The sequence below is a fragment of the Schistocerca gregaria genome, chromosome 1 (assembly GCF_023897955.1).
Source record: "Schistocerca gregaria isolate iqSchGreg1 chromosome 1, iqSchGreg1.2, whole genome shotgun sequence".
NCBI classification, from domain to species: Eukaryota; Metazoa; Arthropoda; class Insecta; order Orthoptera; family Acrididae; genus Schistocerca; species Schistocerca gregaria.
This window is the reverse complement of record NC_064920.1, coordinates 501,391,430-501,414,719: the sequence shown is the minus strand read 5'-3', so window position 1 is coordinate 501,414,719 and position 23,290 is coordinate 501,391,430. Positions and strand designations below refer to the sequence as shown.

At 44.0% G+C, this 23,290-nt stretch overlaps 1 protein-coding gene across 1 annotated transcript in view; it reads right to left on the bottom strand.

Moving 5' to 3' along the window:
- LOC126354053 (G-protein coupled receptor 143-like) overlaps window positions 1-23,290 on the bottom strand; it is a 132,465-nt gene that overhangs the window by 26,081 nt on the left and 83,094 nt on the right. The window contains exons 3-4 of the mRNA XM_050003412.1: window positions 8,361-8,455; window positions 7,125-7,303 (exon numbers count right to left, since the gene is read on the bottom strand). Of these exons, the coding sequence (XP_049859369.1) occupies window positions 7,125-7,303; window positions 8,361-8,455 (274 nt within the window). The remainder of the gene's footprint in view (window positions 1-7,124; window positions 7,304-8,360; window positions 8,456-23,290) is intronic.

The following is a 23,290-nucleotide window of genomic DNA, read 5'->3' as shown; positions in this document are numbered from 1 at the left end:
GTGACGCTAGAGGACTTGCCGGCGATCTTTAATTGCCTCGGCAATCAAAGGCGACGCCCAAGGCACAGTCCTCCGCTGAGGGGACCCAGAAGAACGGGGAATGGCAGATTCTGCGGCAGTAACAACGCTGGTGGTGACCGAGTGAACCACCGCATCAATGGCATCATTAGAGAGAGGCTCAATAGTGGCAATGGAGGAGAACAAGTCCCAGTCAGCCTTATTCATAGCCCATCTGCTAGGGCAACCAGAAGAGTGACGCTGTGGCAGTGACAGTAACATTGGAAAGTGGTCACTACCACACAGGTCATCATGCACGCTCCATTGGACAGAAGGTAAGAGGCTAGAGCTGCAGATCGAAAGGATGATGATGGAGTATGTGCCATGTGCCACACTGAAATGTGTGAAGGCACCATCATTTAAAATGGAAAGATCGAGCTGTGCCAATACATGCTCAACGGTGGCACCTCGACCTGTTGCCACTGACCCACACCACAGAGGGTTATGGGCATTGAAGTCGCCCAGTAACATGAAAGGTAGCGGCAAATGGGCTATCAGTGCAGCCAGGACATGCTGCGTGACATCACCATCTGGTGGAAGGTAAAGACTGCAGACGGTAACAGCCTGTGGCGTCCACACCTGAACAGCAACAGCCTCTAAAGGTGATTGTAGAGGGACAGACTCGCTGTGAAGAGAGTCAAGGACATAGATGCAGGCGCCACCAGACACCCTTTCATAACCAGCTCGGTTCTTATAATAACCTCGATAGCCACACAGGGCGAGGGTTCGCATTGCTGGAAACCAAGTTTTCTGAAGAGCAATGCAGAAGAAAGGGTGAAGGCTGATAAGTTGTCGGAGCTCAGCTAGATGGTGGGGGGGTTGGGTTGTTTGGGGATGGAGACCAGACAGCAAGGTCATCGGTCTCATCGGGTTAGGGAAGGACAGGGAAGGAAGTCAGCCGTGCACTTTCAAAGAAACCATCCCGGCATTTGCCTAGAGCAACTTAGGGAAATCACGGAAAACCTAAATCAGGATGGCCAGACGCGGGATTGAACTGTCGTCCTCCCGAATGGAAGTCAAAGTGTCTAACCACTGTGCCACCTCACTTGGTGGCTAGATGGTGGAAGAAACCACTACAGTTCCACTGGAGGATGGTATTGTTCATGGCTGAGAAAGGCGTGAAGGGACTGGGAAGGCAGTTTATGCCGCTTGTTCACTCACTGCCACCAATTCAGTACCGGCGCAAGTGACATCCGTGGCGTCTGAGGGACCGGTGAGATCCAGGTCTTCAGCAGACGCCTGAATCTCGACCTCGTCCTCAGACGCTGAGCTTGTAGGAAGCGGTGGGATGGGTGCCACCACAATGTCAGGATTCTTGGGATTCTTTTTCAGCTTCTCTCGCTGTGCCTTTGGTGATTCAGGCTGGGAGGGCTTCACTGGGTCAGTCTCAGGGACGGACGACGACTGTGAGGACCTATGACCAGTGACTGGTTGTTGTTTGAGCCACTTGCAGGTGTCCACTTTTAAACCGGTCGGAACTTGTGAAGGGAGGTCCCCAAGGGACCCCTTTCTGGTGAGAGGAGCCAAAGAAGTCTTACGATTCTCTGGCTGGGAAAGGGGAACTGATGGTTGGAGGGGGGGTGTTGCTCCTGAAGTAGATGGAGCAGGAACAACAGGGAGTGAAGTGCCCCACACCATCAAGGGGACAGGTGTGGTCCTTCGACTCTGAGAGCTGACTGGAAGTGTTGGAGCTAATGGAACTGTAGGAGGAGTGACAGTGGCGGCATAAGATGATGTCATGCACACCAGATGTAGCCAATCAAATTTCCACTTAGCCTCAGTGTATGTCAGTCAGTCGAGGGTCTTGTATTCCATTATTTTCCTTTCCTTTTGGAGAATTGGACAGTCCAGTGAGCAAGGGGGATGGTGCTCTTCGTAGTTGACACAGATGGGAGGCGGGGCACATGGAGTATCATGATGGGATGGACGACCACAATTGTGACACATGAGGCAGGAAGCACAGCGGGAAGACATATGGCCAAACTTCCAACACTTGAAGCACCGCATCGGGGGAGGGATATATGGCTTTACATCACACCAGTAGACCATCACCTTGACCTTCTCACGTAATGTGTCACCCTCGAAGACCAAAATGCAGGCACCGGTGGCAACTTGATGATCCCTCGGACCCCAGTGGATGCGCTGGACGAAATGGACACCTCGTCGCTCTAAGTTGGCGCGCAGCTCATCATTGGACTCTAAAAGGAGATCCCTGAGGAAAATAATGCCATGGACCGTGTTTAAACTTTTATGGGGGCATGATAGTAACTGAAACATCCTCCAGCTTATTACAAGAGAGCAAGGCCTGTGACTGGGCAGAGGATGCTGTTTTTATCAATACCGAACTGGATAGCATTTTGGACAAGCCCTACACCTCCTCAAACTTGTCCTCTAAATGCTCTACAAAGAACTGAGGCTTCACGGATACAAAGGCATCCCCATCAGCTCTGGTACTGTCAAGATACTGGGGCGAATATGTTTCACTGTCATTCACAGCCTTTTGTTATTCCCACGGTGTAGCCAGAGAGGGGAATGATTTGGGGTCATACACATTAGCTTTTAAATGAGCCCTTGAACGCTTACAGACTGCTGGTGGCTAGCCACCAGCAAGAGATGATGTGCCATGCTTCATTGTGTGTCATCTGCCCTGATGCCACCTACTCCGACCAAGGGTCCTCCCCATGGGCGCTACCCAGCCACAGCAAGGGCCACCTGGCAGGATGGCCATGGCCGGGAGTCCTGATGCCCCAGGGAGATGGGCATCTACTCCTTGGCATACGTGGGGAGTAAACTGCGCAGGCATCAGTAGAGGAATCCCAGTGTTGTCAGGGGGCTACAACCAACAGGGTATATGGCGGCCCCACCACAACGGACTGGTTACCATGCTGGATGTTAGGTGACATGTAGTCCATAATCGCCGTCAGTGCAGAAAGTGGCACTGCACATCGCATGGTGCAAAGTGCATGCAGGAACATATCCATGCCCAAGAGATGGAGAGCGGGCAGGACAGCAATGCAATGACAAATAGGCTGGTGAAAGGTCTGACCGCAAGATGGACACAATGCACCAAGTGAGGTACCCTTCCCCAATTGACCCACTCTTTGAAAGAATTTTGAGATATGGAGGGCAAACCCGACAGGGGACCATCACATAAGGCCGAAACTTTTGAGACTCCTTTTAGTCGCCTCTTACGACAAGCAGGAATTCCGCAGGCCTATTCTTACCTCAGAACCCATAAGGGGCCACAGGGGAGTGACCTGCATGATAATGGCTTGGGAATAGATGTAGTGTAAGGATTGACAAGGTCATTGTGTAGCTTAGGTGTTCAGAGGAATATAACTTTGGAAGGAATTGTGGGACATTCTTCATTTCTGAATGTTATATTCAGTAGTTTGAAAGATATGGTTCAGTTGTTCTAATCCAGGATGATAATGGGTGGAGGGTTTCTGCTTGCAGCTGTTTTCTGGGGGCAGTTGGACGATTAGAGGCTTGTGTAAGTGTGACTATGGCATGGGAAACCTGTTTGCAGACTAAGTTTGAGTGATAGATTTCCAGAAGGCTTTTGACACCATTCCTCATAAGCCTCTTCTAACCAAACTGTGTGCCTAAGGAATATCACCTCAGCTGTGCAAATGGATTCATGATTTCCAATCAGAAAGGTCACAGTTTGTAATAACAGATGGAAAGTCATTGAGTTAAACAGAAGTAATATCCGGAAGTGTTATAGGCCCTGTATTGTTCCTGATCTATGAGGGTTACACCAAAAGAAATGCACACTATTTTTTTAAAAAATCCATCTTTTATTCTACAAGTTTGAAAGTTGTACAGTGTGTAGATACAGCCTTTATGAACAATATTTTCATTTCTCCACATAATTTCCACCCCTCTCAACTGCCTTGTGCTATCTGGGAACCAGCGCCTGTATACCCGCACAGTAAAACTCTGGACCAACCTGTTGGGGCACTGTTTGGCAGCGTGCACAAGGCAGTCATCATCTTCAAACCTTGTTCCACGAAGAGTCTTTCAGTTTCCCAAAGATATGGTAGTAACATGAAGCCAGGTCAGGACTGTAAGGTGGGTGTTTCAGTGTTGTCCATCCAAGTTTTGTGATTGCTTCCATGGTTTTTTGACTGACATGTGGCCGTGCATTGTCGTGCAACAGCAAAACATCCTGCTTTTGCTGATGTGGTCAAACACAACTCAGTCGAGCTGGAAGTTTCTTCAGTGTCATCACATATGCATCAGAATTTATGGTGGTTCCAATTGGCATGATGTCCACAAGCAAGTGTCCTTTGGAATCGAAAAATGCCGTAGCCATAACTTTTCTAGCAGAAGGTGTGGTTTTGATTTTTTTTTTCCTTGTGTGGATTTGAATGATGCCACTCCATTGATTGCCTCTTCATCTCTGGTGAAAAATGATGGAGCCATGTCACAATTCTTCCAAGAAATTCATCTCCACCATTCTCGTACTGTTCCAAAAGTTCGCTGCATACCATTTTTCTAGTTTCTTTGTGAGCCACTGTCAACATCCTGGGAATCCATCTGGCACTAACCTTTTTTAACGCCAACATTTTCAGTAATCTGCAAACACTTCCTTCCCCTATCCCAACATAGCATGACAATTCGTTCACTGTGATGCGTCTGTCAGCAGTCACCAATTCGTTAACTCTCTCCACAGTGTCTGGAGTGTGTGCAGTACAAGGCCTGCTGCTGCGAGGACAATCCTCAATATTGCTATGCCCGCTTTCATCACATAACCTGCTTGTCCACAGACTAACTGTACTGCGATTGACAGTAGCATTTCCATACACCTTTTTCAACCTCTTGTGGATGTTTCCCACAGTCTCGTTTTCACAGCACAGGAATTCTATACAGCGAGTTGATTCTGACGAATGTCAAGTGTAGCAGCCTTCTTGAAGACATGCTGTGACGGCACCACTCAGGGGAACAGGTTGAACTGAGTTTGAAAACAAGCGGGAAGGATGTATCTACAAACAATGAGACTTTCACATGCAGAATGAAAACTGTATTTTTACAAAATAGTATGCATTTCATTTGGAGTGACCCTTGTATATTAATGACATAGGAGACAAACTCAGTAGCTGTCTTAGATTGTTTGCAGACGATGCTGTCATTTACCATCTTGTAAAGTCATTAGATGACCAAAATGAATTGCAAAATGATTTAGATAACATATCTGTATGGTGCAAAAAGTGGCAATTGACACTGAATAAAGAAAAGTGTGAAGTTATTCACATGAGTGCTAAAAGAAATCCACTAAATTTTGATTACGCGGTAAGTCACACAAATCTGAAGCCTGTAAATTCAACTAAATACTTAGGGATTTAGGGTAACCTAAATTGGAACAATCACTGAGATAATGTTGTGGGTAGAGCAAACCACAGACTGCGATTCATTGGCAGATCACTTAGAAGGTGTAACAGCTCTACTAAAGAAACTGCTTACACCACACTTGTCCGCTCTATTCTGGAGTATAGCTGTTTGGTGTGGGACCCGTTTCAGGTGGGACTATAGATGACATTGAAAAAGTACAAAGAAGAGCAGTTTGTTTTGTACTATCACAAAATAGGGGAGATGGTGCCACATAAATGATACGTGAACTGGAGTGCCAATCATTAAAACAATGGCATTTTTGATTGCGATAGGATCTTTCCATGAAACTTCAGTCACCAATTTTCTCCTCCGATTGTGAGAACATTCTGTTGGCACCAACCCACATAGGGAGAAATGATCATCACAATAAAATAAGAGAAATCAGGGCTCGCACAGAAAAATTTAACTGTTTGCTTTCCCGCACGCTGTTTGAGAGTGGAACGGTAGAGAGACAGCTTGAAAGTTGTTCATTGAACCCTCTACCAGACACTTTACTGTAAATACCAGAGTAATCATGTAGATGTAGATAGTGCTTGTCTGTGAAGGCATTACTGAGATCTTCAGCACATTGGGCAATGGAATTCTTGTCACTGCAGATGTGCTATCCACAAGTGGCCAGACTGTATGGCAGTGATTTTTTGGTGTGGACAGATGACAGCTCTTGAAATGCAGCTACTGTTTACAGTTAATGAGTTTCATATGGACAGAGGTTTGGAGGGAGACACTGGAGGGTGGTCGCCATCCAGGAAGGTGGTGTGAGGGACTGAGGAGGACCAGATGAAGCAAATGGGAGAGAAGATGTTTGTCACTGTGGGGAAATGACAGTACAGTGTCTTCATCCTTGGTCTTGATCATAAAGATGGAATGAGGTGGTGGGTTTAGAGTCATAAGGACAGTGGGAAAAGTAGCATTTGATAGTGGTCTACAGGGAAGTAGCATCTACACTGGTAAGCTGGAATCCAGATGCTATCAGAGTGCAGGTTACTCATAGTCAGCAAAGGACTACAGAGGTTAGCAGTCAATGCATATAATTGTTGTTAGCTAGACCAGTTATGACCTTTGTGTCATTCTCAATAGCTCTTAACTGATAGCTGAACAAATTTTCATTACCATGCCTACAAACCAAAATGTCAGGCACAATGCTGCTTCCTAAATAACAATCCAACATAGACGGAATAGACACACAGTTAAGAGAATGAAACACATAACAATGAAAGGCAGTTTTAATGGCAGAAAAATAGTAAAAACTATCATCAATTTAAACATTTATGTAACAGAAAGAGAACTGTAGGAGGCTGAAAAGGAGCAAAATGATTAGGAGAAACAATCTCATTCTCTATGTTCAGTTTGAGTACAAGTAGCAGAGGAAGTTATTGACATTTATGACACTTTTCTTTTAACATGTGTTCAATAGCAGCTTCCATTTGAAAAATTAAATATGTTTTGGGCATGTTTATGCCTAGCAAATAACGTATTGTTGAAATGAAACAAACTGCAATAATTTATCATTAGGAAACATATCAACATAATAAAAATATTTGAAAATTGCTAAATGTCACCGAAATCAATCTAACTACACCAAGTCATAGTACAATATATGAACAATCTCCAGCTCACAAATTATTGTATCTTTAGCTAAAACTGATTGGGCAATGATCCAGAAACATACTTACTTTATATCAGGACTGTATAATATGGAGAGCCCAACTGATGTGAGCACTCCAGGTATTAGCCAAGAAGCAGTATGGTACCACACAGGGTACCCTTCACGCTCTTTCAGGACAAGACGAACATCCACAGCATAGCAAAGGGTCCAAATCCAGGTAGCTGTGTAAAAGTATTGTATCCATGCCTACAAGACAAAAATCAGAAAGCAAAGCATTTCACATTGTAACTATTGCATGTTGAATACTGGTGCCAGAAATTAACTGCTTTACAAGATAAAGTAACAATGAAAGATTTGTTTATAGAAGTTTTGGTACATTCAGCATCAAGTTGAGGGCAGCACTCTTACCTCGGTATACACGTCACATGAATGTGAGAATTTATACAGTGTAAGGGAAAGGCAGCCACTAACTATAGTTGATATGTAACAGCTAAGGTGCAATTACAGTGAAGCATTCAATGTGGAATGACAAGTAACCAACTGTCTACTCACATGACTGGTTTCTGCCAAACTGTGGCAAAATGCAGATGAGGGAATTCTCCCTCAAATACATCCTGCACTCTAGCAGCCCTCTAGGTCCAAATCTCTGCGAATCTGTTCCCATTGCCTAACTTTACCTTTTCCCTACTATCTTATTCCACACCACTCCTTCTCCATCCAGATCATACACCACCTCTTCCCACCACTCTCTCTCTCTCTCTCTCTCTCTCTCTCTCTCTCTCTCTCTCTCTCTCTCTCTGCTATCTGACTCTTCTTTCTTCTCTCTCCCCTCCCTTTCTCCCTCTTCACCTTCACCTTTCTCCTTTTTCTCCCCTACTCTTTTGCCCCTTCCCCTTTTCTTACATATCTTTTTGTTATAGCCTCTTTACTCTTTTTGTCTTCTGCAGCAACATAATCAGACCTGCCTCTTTCCTGCTACCCTCTCCTTGCATCCTTCCCTGCCTCTGCCCACCTCCATCAAATAGGCAACTTCTTTCAAAAACTGAGTATTAGTAATTAGTCTTGCTGTGGCCATGGGAGTGTGTGTTTGGGTGTCTCTATGAGTGAGAGAGAGGGGTGGTGGGAGAGAAAGGGAGACAGTTTACTTAGCTGTAGAGTTACAATAATTCTACCTTTGTTTAGAGTAATTATTTAAGATTTTTTTAGTGTTTGCTCCTCTCAATCTTTTCACTGAAAGTAAGTGACTTGTTATAAAGTAATGTTTATACAATTGATCAATGCTAAACAAATTATAAGAACTTACTGAAATAACTGCACAAGCAAGAACATTTTGTGAGGTATCAGGGGGCTGCAGCCAGCTTCTGTCATTTATCCACAATGCCGATCGTACAAAGACACCTAAAACAAATGAATTACAGTCAGGCATACTGTCATTCAGCAGCATAATACACAAACAGAATTTCTGTAAATTGATATACTTGTCACTCACAATAATAACAACAACAACAACAAAAAGATTACAGCAAATAGAAGAAAGTTACTAACAGCAACAGTTATGGAAACATAAGGAAAGAAATGAAGATTACGATACTTCTACAAGGTCTTTGGGATCCTTACATTCATGTGCCTACAAGTTTACTCTCTAATGGCATTTGTGGTTACTAATAAGAAAGAATTTAGTTTCTATCATAGTAGTGATTGCTTACTTGTTCGAAAGGAGAACCCATGACTGACAGGTAAACAGTAAAACTGCTTGCTGGCTCGATTAACAAGAAAATACATTGCCAACAAAAATGTGATGCACCCAGAAGGAGAGAAGGGAACAAAATGTAATTTCACTGACTGAGAAGGTAACTGAAGTTATATAAGTGATTACAAAATAGAGTCAAATTTACAAAGAATTTGGCAATGTTAGCCCATTTATCAATATAACAATGCACCCCATCTCACCTGAATGCATGCTGACATGGTTAGGATGTGTGTCATAAAGATGTTGGATACTATCCTGATGCAAGCTGGTCCACTTGATATCCTGGATACTGGCACTGGATCGAGTCATCTGAACTGGCTCCACACACAGCCAATGGTGTACCTCAAGATTATGCAGACACTTGATAGACACACATGCCAGGTGTGGATGAGCATTGTCCTATTGAAAAAGGGCACCACAATACTGTAGCACACACAGGAGGATGCAGTACGTCCACACAAAATGCTGTTATGACAAACTGTCAACAACAGGATCTGGCCTGACCCAGGAACAATGTTGGTGAGCCTTAGTATGCTGCGCCAGTCTTTGACAGTTTTCAAATCCAGAATGGACAAAAGACAGGCAACATAGCCCATGGTAAAAAAACATATCAAGGGGATCATCCAACAATTAGCCAGTGCTTGTATAGAATGTTGCCAGCTGAATACTGGATGTTGTTGTTACGATATTCAGTCCAGAGACTTGTTTGATGCAGCTCTCCATGCTACTCTATCCTGTGCAAGCTTCTTCATCTCTCAACTTACACCTTCTGAATCTGCTTAGTGTATTCATCTCTTAGTCTCCCTCTATGACTTTTACCCTCCACTCTGCTCTCCAATACTCAATTGGTGATCCCTTGATGCCTCAGAACATGTCCTACCAACTGATCCCTTCTTCTAGTCAAGTTGCCCCACAAATTTCCCTTCTCCCCAATTCTATTCAGTACCTCCTCATTAGTTATGTGATCTACCCGTATAATCTTCAGCATTCTTTTGCAGCACCACATTTCTAAAGCTTCTATTCTCTTCTTGTCCAAACTATTTATCGTCCATGATTCACTTCCATTCATGGCTACACTCCACACAAATACTTTCGGAAAAGACTTCCCGACACTTAAATCTATACTCGATGTTAACAAGAAATGCTTTCCTTGCTATCACCAGTCTATATTTTATACCCTCTCTACTTCGACCATCATCAGTTATTTTGCTCCCCAAATAACAAAACTCATCTACTACTGTAAGTGTCTCATTTCCTAATCTAATTCCTGCAGCATCAGCCGACTTAATTTGACTACACTCCATTATCCTCGTTTTACTTTTGTTGATGTTCACGACACTGTCCATTCTGTTCAACTGCTCTTCCAGGCCCTGTGCTGTCTCTGATAGAATTACAATGTCATCAGTGAGCCTCAAAGTTTTTATTTTTCTCCATGGATTTTAATTCCTACTCTGAATTTTTCTTTTGTTTCCTTTACTGCTTGCTCGATATACAGATTGAATAACATTGAGGATAGGCTACAAATCTCTCTCACTACCTTCTCAACCACTGCTTCCCTTCCATGCCCCTTGACTCATAACTGCCATCTGGTTTCTGTACAAGTTGTAACTAGCCTTTTACTCCCTGTATTTTACCCCTGCCACCTTCAGAATTTGAAAGAGAGCATTCCAGTCAACTTTGTCAAAAGCTTCCTCTAAGTCTACAAATGCTAGAAATGTAGGTTTGCCTTTCTGTAATATATCTTCTAAGATAAGTTATAGGGTCAGTATTGCCTCATGCGTCCCAACATTTCTGCTTAATCCAAACCGATCTTCCCCAAGGTCAGCTTCTACCAGTTTTTCCATTCATCTGTAAAGAATTCAGGTTTGTATTTTGTAGCTGTGACTTATTAAACTGATAGTTTGGTCATTTTCACATCTGTCAACAACTGCTATCTTTGGGATTGGAATTATTATATTCTTCTTGAAGTCTGAGGGTAATTCGCCTGTCTCATACATCTTGCTCACCAGATGGTAGAGTTTTGTCAGGGCTGGCTCTCCCAAGGCTGTCAGTAGTTCTAATGGAATGTTATCTACTCCATGGGCCTTGTTTCAAATTAGGTCTTTCAGTGCTCTGTCAAACTCTTCACGTAGTATCGTATTTCCCATTTCATCTTGATCTATATGCTCTTCCATTTCCATAATATTGCCCTCAAGTACATCGCCCTTGTATAGACCCTCTATATACTCCTTCCACCTTTCTGCTTTCCCTTCCTTGTTCAGAACTGGGTTTCCATCTGAGCTCTTGATATTCATACAAGTGGTTTCATCAAAGGTCTCTCTAATTTTCCTGTAGGCAGTATCTATCTTACCCCTAGTGAGATATGCCTCTACATCCTTACATTTGTCCTCTAGCAATCCCTGTTTAGCCATTTTGCACTTCATGTCAATCTCGTTTTCAAGACATTTGCATTCCTTTTTGCCTGCTTCATTTACTGCATTTGTACATTTTCTCCTTTCATCAATTAAATTCAATATATCTTCTGTTACTGAAGGATTTCTACTATCCCTCATCTTTTTACCCACTTGATTCTCTGCTGCCTTCACTATTTCAATCCTCAAAGCTACCCATTCTACTTCTATTTCTTTCCCCCATTCCTGTCAATCATTTCCTAATGCTCTCCCTGGATACTCGGTATGAAATGGAGACGATGCTGCAAGATGAGATCAGCGAACCTTCAGAGTGTACTTGGTCCTCTCCTGTGGTCCTTATGAAGAAAAAGGATGGCACATAGCATTTCTGCATTGGCTGCTGATAACTGAAAATGGCCATGAAAAAATATGTCAATCCACTGAGGATACATTTGTCTGCTTGAAAAAACAAAATATTTGTCAACCACAGACATATCAGCTACTGCAAAATAAAATTTGAAGAAGTTGGATGGGAAAAGACAGCCTCCTTAACTCCTGATGGTCTCTATGTGTTCAAGGTAATGCTGTTTGATTCATTAATGCCACAGCCAGTTTCGAGCTTATGATGGAAAACCTGCTTCAACTTTTTAAATGGGTGATGTGTCATTGTTATTTTAATGACACTATCGTGTTTTTGAAAACATTTGAAGAATATCTGAGCCATGTGACAATTGTTTTGAAGTGTCTTCAGGCTGCAAACCTCGGTCTGAATCTAAAGAAAGTCCCTCATCATCGCTCTGAAATAAAAATCTTGGGGCATCTAGTTGATTACAATGGAGTCTGTCTTGATTCGGACAAAATAAAAGTAGTCACAGATTTTCTGAGTCAGAGGCACATTTATGATGTGAGAAACTTATCTTGTACCACCAGATGCCAAATTTTCCTGGAATGTGGTGCAAGAAACATCTTCTCCAGCTTTTGCATTATATGACAAGAAGGTCAAGACAGGACTTCGCACCTGGGCTAGAGGTTATGGAACAGGTGCAGTTTCAGTACATATTCAAGATGATGTTCAAAAACCGATAGCTTATGTATCAAATGAAGTCCAAGATGAACTACTCTGTAAGTGAGAAAGAGTACCTTGCAACTGTTTGGACCATGAACTAGTTTTGGCTATATTTTTTTGATAAACAATTCTGACAAATTACCACTCTCTACATTGGCTGACAAGTCTGAAAGATCCTCAGGTCAGATGCTAAGATGGGGACTGAGGTTTCAGGAGTATGATGTCATAGTGATACACAAACAACAGATGCAACATAAAGATGCTGACTGTCTTTCAAGGAATCCTTTGGTATAAAACAGCAGGTGGACTAAATATCTGTCATCAGTGCATTAAGTAACATTGCTGCTGGACAGAGGGAAAATCCAGCATTGCTGAAAATGATGAAAGCCTTGGAGGTGGAGGAATGAAGCAAAGGAGAATTACAATTAGTAAATGGAACACTGTATATGAGGAACTATGGGCCAATGGGGTGAAAATGGTTGCTTGTCACCAAAGCTCACTTATGGCCAGCTGCCCTAAAGTTTTTCCATGATGATCCATCATTTGGTCAGGTGGAATTTGAGAAGATTCTTGACAGAATCAAAAGCGGGTATCACTGACTTTGTCTCTACTCAAACCACTTTAAGGAAAACCAAAGACAGACGAACATTCTGCAATGACTACATGAAACATCTCATGACAAGGACTGGCCCATATATATATACAATCCTTGGACATCCAAGTGATGGACCAGGAGCATTGTAATGCCAAACACTGTCCTGTGAGATACAGCCCAGGGAATGTGCTATGGAGTTTAATGCATATGCAAAAGGTGAAACAATTGTAAAAATTTCTAAACCACGAAGGGCTGTATCATAACCTTCATTGCTTGTTGGACATCACACTATGAAATTGTGGATTACGTCCCTTCATCAAGAAGACAAAGGCACAGAGAAATCGTTCATGTGCTCTGTATTAAGCCCTACTACAGTTCTGAGGCACAGATCAATGATGGGGACTTCATGTTCAATGAAATTGAAGATCTGGTTGATGACTGTGAACCTTCAATAGGAGGGACAAACTTTGATGTGAAAAGGATGTGACAACACAACCCAAATGGAAAGACCATCCAGTGCCACCACACAGAGTATCAATGACACAATCTGGATCAAAGGTGCTGTAGTCAGCTCCAATGACAAATTCTGAAGCAAAGTACGCAGTTTTTCCAGAAGAGGCAGCAATGCCGTGAGTGTGCTGCATGCTGTGTGGTGCAGAAGTTAGTGTTGCAAGTTGATGTACTGCAGATCACCAGTTTCAACTCAATCACCGTGTTCGTAATGCTTGCATGTTTTGGAATATTTAATGTATGCATAAATAGTAGCACTCAGTCCAGGAATATAGTTCTGTGCTGTCTGTGCACTGGCATTGGTAGTATATATACTTTCAGTGCTTGTGATGCATTTCACTAATGTCCCTGCTTTCCGATTTGAACTTTATTCTTGTTACGACATGACAATACAACAAGAACAAGAGCAAATTCAATATTGATCCCTGCTTGTTTTCTATTCCGAATATGCTGTTTCATTGCATATTCTCTCCAAATTTGTTAACATAACAGCATGTATTATTTTAGTTATATAGGATCAACACCAATCACCAACAAGATCTTTCACATGGCCGTATCCTGCTACTAGTGCTTGTTAGTGTGAGCACACCGAGTGTAGTGTTACTACATGTACCTACTTAAATCAACTGCCAGTTGTATCATCCAGGGCTGGTCACTGAGAGAGTCTATAGGAAGAATGTACACAGCACAGTATCCACTGCACCATCTACTAGTGACTCATCCTCACTATGCACTATACACACACTCAGGCTTCGCAGCACGACTCCTCACATGCCAGCGATAAAAAAATGTCTGTCCCAAAATTTCGTCTGGTGAGTACATCCACCAGAAAAATGATGTTGAAGAGTGGCAGTCTGGCAACACTGTAACCACATGTATGTAACTATCTCTGTGAGCACATACTCATTGTATTGTTCAGTTGGTGCAGTGTATAAGGTTTTGGGTTAGCATGCAGGAGGTCGAGGGTTCGATCCTGAGTTGGGGCGCATTTTTATTTGATAATTTCATTCTGACACTTTATTCTGTAATATGCACTATTTATTAGGTCACGAGTATCTTAAATTTACAACATTTTTAACGCTGAACATAACACATGCATTGTTAGACAAGTAAGAAATAGACAGTTGAAACAAATGACCTGCCATAGGACAGAATAACTACAAAAACAATATCAGTTTCGAAATGCTAAAGATGACAACACAGTACAATAACACAACAGCTACTTGTCATTTATACTACATGTAATATGAGCATTCAGACGTCGCACATTAGCAACCAGTGACAATAATAATGACCACATTAATGACCGCGTGACCTTCACAACAGAATACATTGTTCTCAGAACAACAGATGCTCAAAGTGACCTCCCTCCACATCCAATAATTGGGCAAATTGCTGGATGATCCAGCACTAGTCCCTTAGCACCAAAGGTGCATCCACAGTAACAAGAACAGCATGAACACGTGCTATCAATTCTTCCACGTTCGTCGACGGAGTAGAGTACATGTGCTCCTTCAGGTGCCCCCACAGGAAGGAATCCAGGGGATTTAGGTCAGGTGAAACTGGTGGCCATACAACTGAATCTGCACGTCCAAGCCATTTCCCTCGAAATGTTCTGTCCAAATACTGTCGCACATTAATTCCAGAGTGCGGAGGTGCACCATCACGGTGGAACCATATTCTCCGCCGAACATGCAGAAGAAAATATTCTAGCACATCAGGCAGATAGTTTGAGAGGAATGCATGATACCTTCGTGTGGTCAACTGGTCAGGCAACATGTAGGGCCCAACCACCTGGCGCCCAATATTCCGGCCCAGATGTTGATACCAAAGCGAACTCAGTACCCACGGTCGTGGGTGATGTGTGGGTTAACCACCAATGGTGGACATTGTACGTATTGAAGACACCCTCAAGAGTGAATGCTAGTTCATCTGACCGTATTACGGTCATGCAGCATGTTAATGACCGTGCTTTGCAAGACATGCAGCTGCCTTGCTACGCTACATGAACTTTGCTGAGGTTCTTGGTGTATGACCTCCAGCATAGCTTCCTCAGTACTGGGGTTCAGCAAGTCTGTGGACTACCTGTGTCACACGATGATGGAAGGAGACAACCTGACTCCCAAAGGCACAGCTCCAGATGACAAAACACTTTTTTTCTGGATGGCATCGAGAGGATATCAGGAGGGGGGTAGCAGTCTACACATGAGCAGCAACATCTGCCTGGTTATCAGATGCAACAAGGACCAGAAGTATATTCACATGTACATCATTTGTCTATGTCATATGTCTGCCACACTGATTTAGTGATTTACAATGAGAAAATTCGATAAGTGTATGCACATACATTGTAGTCTGTCACGCAACTAGTCCACATACAGTATAAACACGCCATCAGTCCTGTGCATTGTCCCACCTAACACGCATTACCCTTCTGACAGGTATTGTTCTGTATGATTGATCCCGACACGGCTAATTGTGAAATGTTCGGTTTCGAGTTACACTGTTTCCCTAACGGTAACAGATGTGATGTTTCCACAATTCTATTGATAGAATAACAATAACAATAATAATAATAATAATAATGCATTGAGATATGTACTAAACAGCATGCAGTTACCAGACTCAAGGCATAATTAGTGGGACCATGGTGATAACACATACAAATAGTAACCGAGTTTGGACATTATTTTGGACATTATTCGCAAAGCACGTTGCTAGTCCTACTGGAAACATAAGGCCCTAACGAAATGTAATGGACCTGAATGAGGCAAGAATAATAGTTGGTACTAATCTATGGGATCATTGGAGCAAGGTAGAAAGAAAACAGGTTTCGCATTTAGTAGGTGAAGTGGTGCGAATAAATTCACGCTCACGATGTGGAAAGTGCTTCTTCCAAAGCTGACCAGTTTTCCATTTCTATGACTATAGTATGTAAGTGCAGATGTTTTCTAGAGGACCTGCTGCAGTCGCTATTGACGATGGAAATGCCACCTGGACTACATTTACCAAATAAATCGTATGCCTCAACCCAGGATCGAACCCTCAACCCACTGCATGCTAACCCAAAACTTTATACACTGCACCAACTGCACAGTACAATGAATATGGGTTGACAGAGGTAGTCACCATACATGTGGTTACAGTGTTGCCAGATTGTCACTCTTTAACATCCTTTTTCCATCAGATGTACTCGTCAAATGAAATTTTTTTTTATCGCTGGCATGTGAGGTGTCACGCTGCGAAGCCCGAGTGCATGAATTTTGCTTCCGCCTGTATTCTTTTAGTTTGTAATGCTCATAGCATATTTGGGTTACTTCAATCGGTTTTGTGTATTACTTGGTCATTACACGATTGATGACGAGTTTGGAACGGTTTCTGCATGTGTACTGTTTAAGTGCGGTTTCATCAAGTTTAGTCATTATGGATGCCATGCTACTGGTCTTGATTTAACAGCTTATTTCTGCATTGACCACTTTGTCGGCTTCCACTAACAGACACTGTCAATCCCCCCACTTTTCCTCCATGTGATGATGCAGCGGAGGATTGGGAAGCTTATGGGGAAAAAAAAAAAGATTCAGACAGCACATTTTGGTTTTCAGTGTGACAGACTCTTGTGGGTTCCATCTAAGGTGTATCAATTACTGTGTCAGCTTGCCCCTTTACAAGAACTGGGTGCTCTTACTTTTGATTACATGTGCAGCTTACTGTCCAACTACCATCGTAAACGACCTAATGTCCTATCAGCGTAAGTTGAATTCTACCAATGCCGCAAAAAGCCAGACCTGTCATACAGGGCCTGAGCAGCCAGACTTCACTAATGCCATGCCAATTCATTAGTGATGCCCATAAAGACTCTTATGCAGACCTGATGACACGTGACACAATTACCTGTTTAGCACCTGATAAGGTAGTGCACCAGAAGGCTTTACTCTGTGAAAATCCCCCACGGGCAGAAGTTTTGCAAACAGCACAATCTTTTGCAGCAGGTGACCAAATTGAAGCGTGGGGCTATGTGGCAGTAGTGCCACAACATGTGCCCACTAGGACGACAGACAGCTCACACAAGGAAGCAGCAGTGGTGGCGGTAAACATGGAGGCCCAGCACCAAGCACACCAAGGCCAGATCTCGCAGCTGCGACCACCACAGCACCAGCATTAGCGTTATGTTTCCATCTGTCAGTTTTACCCACCAATATTTGGAATGCTCTAAGTGCTGGGATACTGATAATGCTCACCAGAGAAAAGGCCACATCGCTTCCATGTCTCATTCACCAAAAGTTACTCAGGATATGGGCAGGGGTGTAAACGTGTGATTCCTTGTGGCTTCTTCCAAGTTATTTATGGACTTAAGTGTTTTTCACCAAGTGCTCTGGCTACAGGCCAATACAGGTGCTGCAGTGACATTAGTGAATTCTCAGACCTATGTGACTTTAGGCTCACTGCCATTGACACTGATCTTGTGGAATCTGGTCAGTTATAACAAACAGAAGGTCAGTTGTAACAGACAGAACATTGCCCTGTTGAGACAATTTATGGTATCTGCCTCCTATAAGTCAGTGGTCTGTTCCACAAAAATTTTGTTGGCTGTTCATGCCGGTGTTGAGAACTTATTTGTGATGGACGCATTTCTGGAATTTGGATTTTCTGTCACCAATGTAGTCCCCTTGTGTACAGTGGTCTCAATTGGAAACATTGTGTATGGAGTTTTTGGAAGGTATACAGTGTGCCACGAATTTTTCTGCTCATATTTCTTTGAATTTTACGATTTGGCATCGTTTTTGTCATGTACATCCTATTCCTGGCACTCTGAAAGATCAAGTGAAAGCAGAATAGCCGGCCTGTGTGGCCGAGCGGTTCTAGGCGCTACAGTCTGGAACCGCGCGACTCCTACGGTCGCAGGTTAGAATCCTGCCTCGGGCATGGATGTGTGTGATGTCCTTAGGTTAGTTAGGTTTAAGTAGTTAAAGCAGAATTGCAACAGACTTCAATCTCTAGGGGTGGTGCAACCTGTTATGGCTAGTGAACAGTCGTCTCTGGTCGTAATTCAGAAGCCATTGGGGAAATTTAGCCTCTGTGGGAACTTCAGTATTACTGTTAATGAGCAGTAGATTGTGGATATCTATTCTCTCTCATGCCAGAAGGAACTGTTGGCGAAAATATTGGGTGGCCAGTACTTTTCTAAAATTGATTTGTCTGAAGCGTATCTGTAGGTACCTGTGGATGGAGAGTCTCTGTGAGTTCTAGTTCTGAATACACTTTTTTGTCTCTATCAATATTTGTGCCTTCCTTTTGGCGTGGCTGGCGCCTTTCCTATTTTCCAATGATTTTTAGAGCAACTAACTATGCCTGTTGCGGGTTGTATTAATTAATTGGATGATATTGTTGTCACTTACTCCTCTACAGCCGATCACTTAAAAAATTTGGGCATTTTGTTTCCTGTCTTACATTTCATAGACTTAAGGTGTAATCTCGCAAAATCTCAGTTTTTTCAACCTTCTAATGTTTATTTAGGGTTCAAGGTCTCAAGGGATGGGTTTGCCATCTGCTAGACCACATCTCTGCTGTCACGTTTATGCCTCATCTCTCATCCATGAAGGAGTTTCATAACTTCATGGGAACGGCAGCCCACTACCATAATTTCCTGCCGGCGACGGCCACATTGGCTCACACACTGCATGTCTTGTTACACAAGAATGTTGCAGGCCAACGTGGTGTTAAGGGTAAAAAAAGCATTATTTTATTTTCCAAATTTTGCAATAATTTTCTTGCAACTACCACTACGCCTCAGTGCTGTGTTGTGGGTTACATAAGCAGCTCCGCAACACCGGGTATGGATTCCACGATTGGTTCCGCTGAGCTCGGGATGCTGTCCATGGGGCTGCTGAGCAAGTAACACTTTCAGAAGGTTCAAATTCAACCAGTGGGAGAGCAGAGATCTGTCATGTGGGGTGTGCCAGTTGGCCGGCGAGGCAATGGCCACATCAGCGGATCACACTGTTGTCCATACGCCCCCCTGTGCTACGGATCGAGCTGCTCCTCACATCGAGGGTGAAATGCTCTCATCTCTACGCACAATTCCCTCTGCAGTTATAGCAGACGATGGACCACATATGCCCTTAAAATAGGAGAAGGAGAATAAATCTCCATTTTTCTGGCACTCTCTTTTTCCATTCCACATGCTAGAGTGAACAGGATCAGTCCTGGATGCCCATTTACACTCCTAAACCCTTCCTGGCACGTACAAGTGGTGTCCTGAAGTGTGATCACAATTATTAGGTCCACCGAACCTCTCATGAGCTGATGTGTGTACACACACACACATACACACACACACACACACACACACAGACGGGTTACATTTCCACCTGAGCCGGACGTGCACCTGGTGTGATCTCACACGTAATTTCGCCTGGCGAGTGCAGTCAGCTGGGAGGGTTAAGTAACGCCGCCGCCCGAGCAAAGCAGAGGCGAGCTGCTGGCAGTAGTTGGACTGCCACAGGCCACATCACTGCGACGGACTCAGTGCGACGCCCCAGGCCGCCTTCAAAATTGTTGTCGCTTCCGCCGTGATGTTACTGAGATGGACACCACCTTCGAAGCTCCTGACAATGCCGCCCACTCCACATGACTTACGCATCGCTGCAACGCATTCTGCTAGTTAACAGCTCCACCGAGGGATCTTTCATTGCCTAGTATAGTGCTATACATATTTGTGTGCATCTGTTTCATCCCAGTTTTGTAACTATGCCTGATGTATGTCCTCGCCAACCAGTAGAGAGGACGGAATTGGCGCCCGATGCTGCAACTGTGGCCACAGACGAGCCTGATCACATTACTTTACTGCAACAGCAGATAAGCACCCTGGCACTTGAAAAAATAAAGCTACAGGAATGGTTTAAAGTGGTAACTTGCGAACGTGAAGCCCGATCTGCCAAAAATGCGGCAACTCTGAGACCTTCGAGAGCCCCTAAAGTTGGACCTGAAAAACTAGTACTATATATAGCCAGTATGATTCCAGCTGTAAAGTTTGTACCTTCTTTTAGTGGAAAGCGAGGCGAAAATGAAACAAGATTTTTGCAAAACGTCAGGGACATGGGACATACATGCACATGGCCAGACTTTTTTCTTTCTTTGTTTGTTTAAATGTCACCAGACCGAAGATTCCAGGTGATGTGTGAACTTACGTTGAGTCTGTAGATGTGTTGAGGGAAGCAGCCACTTTCGAATTTTTGACAAAAGGGTGAACAGAGCGCTCCTATCAAAAGTGTTGGATTAGCTATTACCGTGATCGGTTGTCCACCCACAGACAGAAACGCGGCGAGAGCTTAGAAGCATTTGGTTGGTTGGTTTGGGGTATAAAGGGACCAAACTACAGGGTCATCAGTCCCTTTTTCCTGACGCAAGCACGGCTCAAGGTACAAAAACACCCAAAGCACGTTTGAGGAAGTAAAAGGGGGAAAAGGGTGGTGTACCACATCTAAAAAGAAAACGAATGGAATGACCAAACATGGGGAAAACATACACCACAAGGAAAAGTAGAAAGAGTTATTAAAACCATAGAGCAGATGGTCTTGGCTGGCTGATCACAATAATAAAAGAGGATGAGCCAGCCACTCTGCGACAAATTAAAATGTCCACCCCAAAAAGACAAGGCAAGATGAACACATGTACAGTAAATATGACTACCAAAACAAACAAATGCAAAAGAAGTGCGACAGAGTAAAATTGAGGGAGGGCGGCGGCCTCAGAGAGAAGGCTAAATGCCCACTCTTAGATGGTACAATAAAAACGCCCTCGCGAATAAAATGTAAAACTAAATCTGCTGCTGAGGCATTGTCACCCAACACCGAAGGAAGGGTGCTGGGAAGCCACAGAGCAGCGAAATGTGGCCAGTCCAGCAACATGTGGACAACAGTTATATGCGAGCCACGGTGACACTGAGGTGGGTCCTCGTGATGTGTTAACCACTTACGGCCAATGTGTAGCTGGCAGGGAAACCACAGAGTCCCTGTGAGATGCCTGCATGGAGGACTTACTCACATTTTTTGTGTGTACTGAGATTATGCAATTCGTCTCCCAAAACTGAAAAAAACTTGTGGCGTAATAATGGTCAGTTACAGGGCTGCTGATCTTCACAAGCAGTTTACATATAGCCTGTTTGGCCAGCCTGTCGGCAAGTTCATTTCCTGGGATTCCAACGTGGCATGGGGTCCACACAAGCACCACAGAATGAATGGACCATTTCAGGGCATAGATGGACTCCTGGATGGTCTCTACCAAAGGATGGCGGGGTAGCACTGGTTGATAGCTTGTAGGCTGTTCAACGAGTCAGTACAGAAAAGAAACGACTCGACAGGGCATGAGCAGATGCACTCAAGAGCACGGGAAATGACCGCCAGCTCTGCTGTGAAAACACGCAGCCATCTAGCAAGGAGTGCTGTTCAGTATTTCCTCCATGTACATATGTGAAGCCAACGTCACCATCAGCCATCGAGTCATCGATGTAAACCACTTCATGGTCCTGTTATAAACCACTTCATGGTCCTGTTACAAATCAAGAATCGAGAGAAGTGACAGCATAGAGCTATGGGGTTAACTGAGTCCTCAGGACCAAGTGAAAGCTCCAGGCAAAGCTTCAGCTTAGGTGTACACCATAGAGGTGTATGTGAATGGACCTCGAGTACAGGTGGTAAAGGCAAGGACTCCACTTCAGACAGAAGAGATCGGATGTGAACTGCAATCTTACGATCTGACCTGGGCCTCCAATGTGGGAGATGAACCTCCGTGGGTGGGAAATGTAGACGGTAATTTGGATGCTCAGAACTACGAAAGACCGCAATGTAACTGGCGAGCAGTTGTACACACCTAACCTCCTTCAATGGAGGGACTCCGGCCACCACCAGGACACTTGTCAAGAGACTCATCATAAACCGTTGTCAGTCTAACACCACAGTGGTGCACCGGGTCTAGTTAATGCAAACCTGAGGGCGCCGCAGAACCATGAACCAGACTCCCATAGTCAAGACGGGATTGAACAAGGGCTCTGTAGAGCTGCAGCAGCTTAGAGCTATCTGCACTCCAGTTGGTGTTGCTCAGGCAATGGAGGGCATTGAGGTGCTGCCAGCAGTTTCGCTTCAGCTGACGAAGAGGAGGGAGCCACGTCAATCGGACGTCGAAAACCAGTCCTAAAAATTGATATCTCTCCACTACAGTGAGTGGATCACTATTAAGGTAAAGTTCTGCTTCTGGATGAACGGTACGATGCTGACAGAAGTGCATGACACACGACTTCATGGCTGAAAACTGGAAGCCGTGGGCTACAGCCCATGACTGCGCCTTGTGAATGGCTCCCTGTAGGCGCCGCTCAGAAATACCAGTACTGGAGGAGCAGTACAAAATGCAGAAGTCGTCTGCATAGAGAGAGGGTGAGACAGGCGGCCCGACAGCTGCTGCTAGACCGTTGATGGCCACTAAAAATAGAGATACACCCAGTAGAGTGCCCTGCGGGACCCCATTCTGCTGGATATGGAGGGAACTACGGGAGGTACTAACTTGGACATGGAAAGTATGGAGCGACAGGAAAGTTTGGATAAAATTCAGAAGCGGGTGACGGAGACCCCGCTCATATAATGTAGCAATGATATGTCATCGCCAGGTCTTGTTGTAAGCTTTTGATAAATCAAAAAAGACGGCAACCAGGTGATGACATCTGGAAAATGCTGTTAGGATGGCAGACTATTAACTACATTATTAGTGGTAAATCGATCCTGGCGGAAACTGCCCTGGCATGGAGCCAGTAGGCCATGTGACTCCAGAACCCAACACAACCGCCGACTTACCATACGTTCTATCAGCTTACAAAAAACGTTGGTGAGGCTGATGGGCCAATAGCTATCCACATGAAGTGAGTATCTGCTGG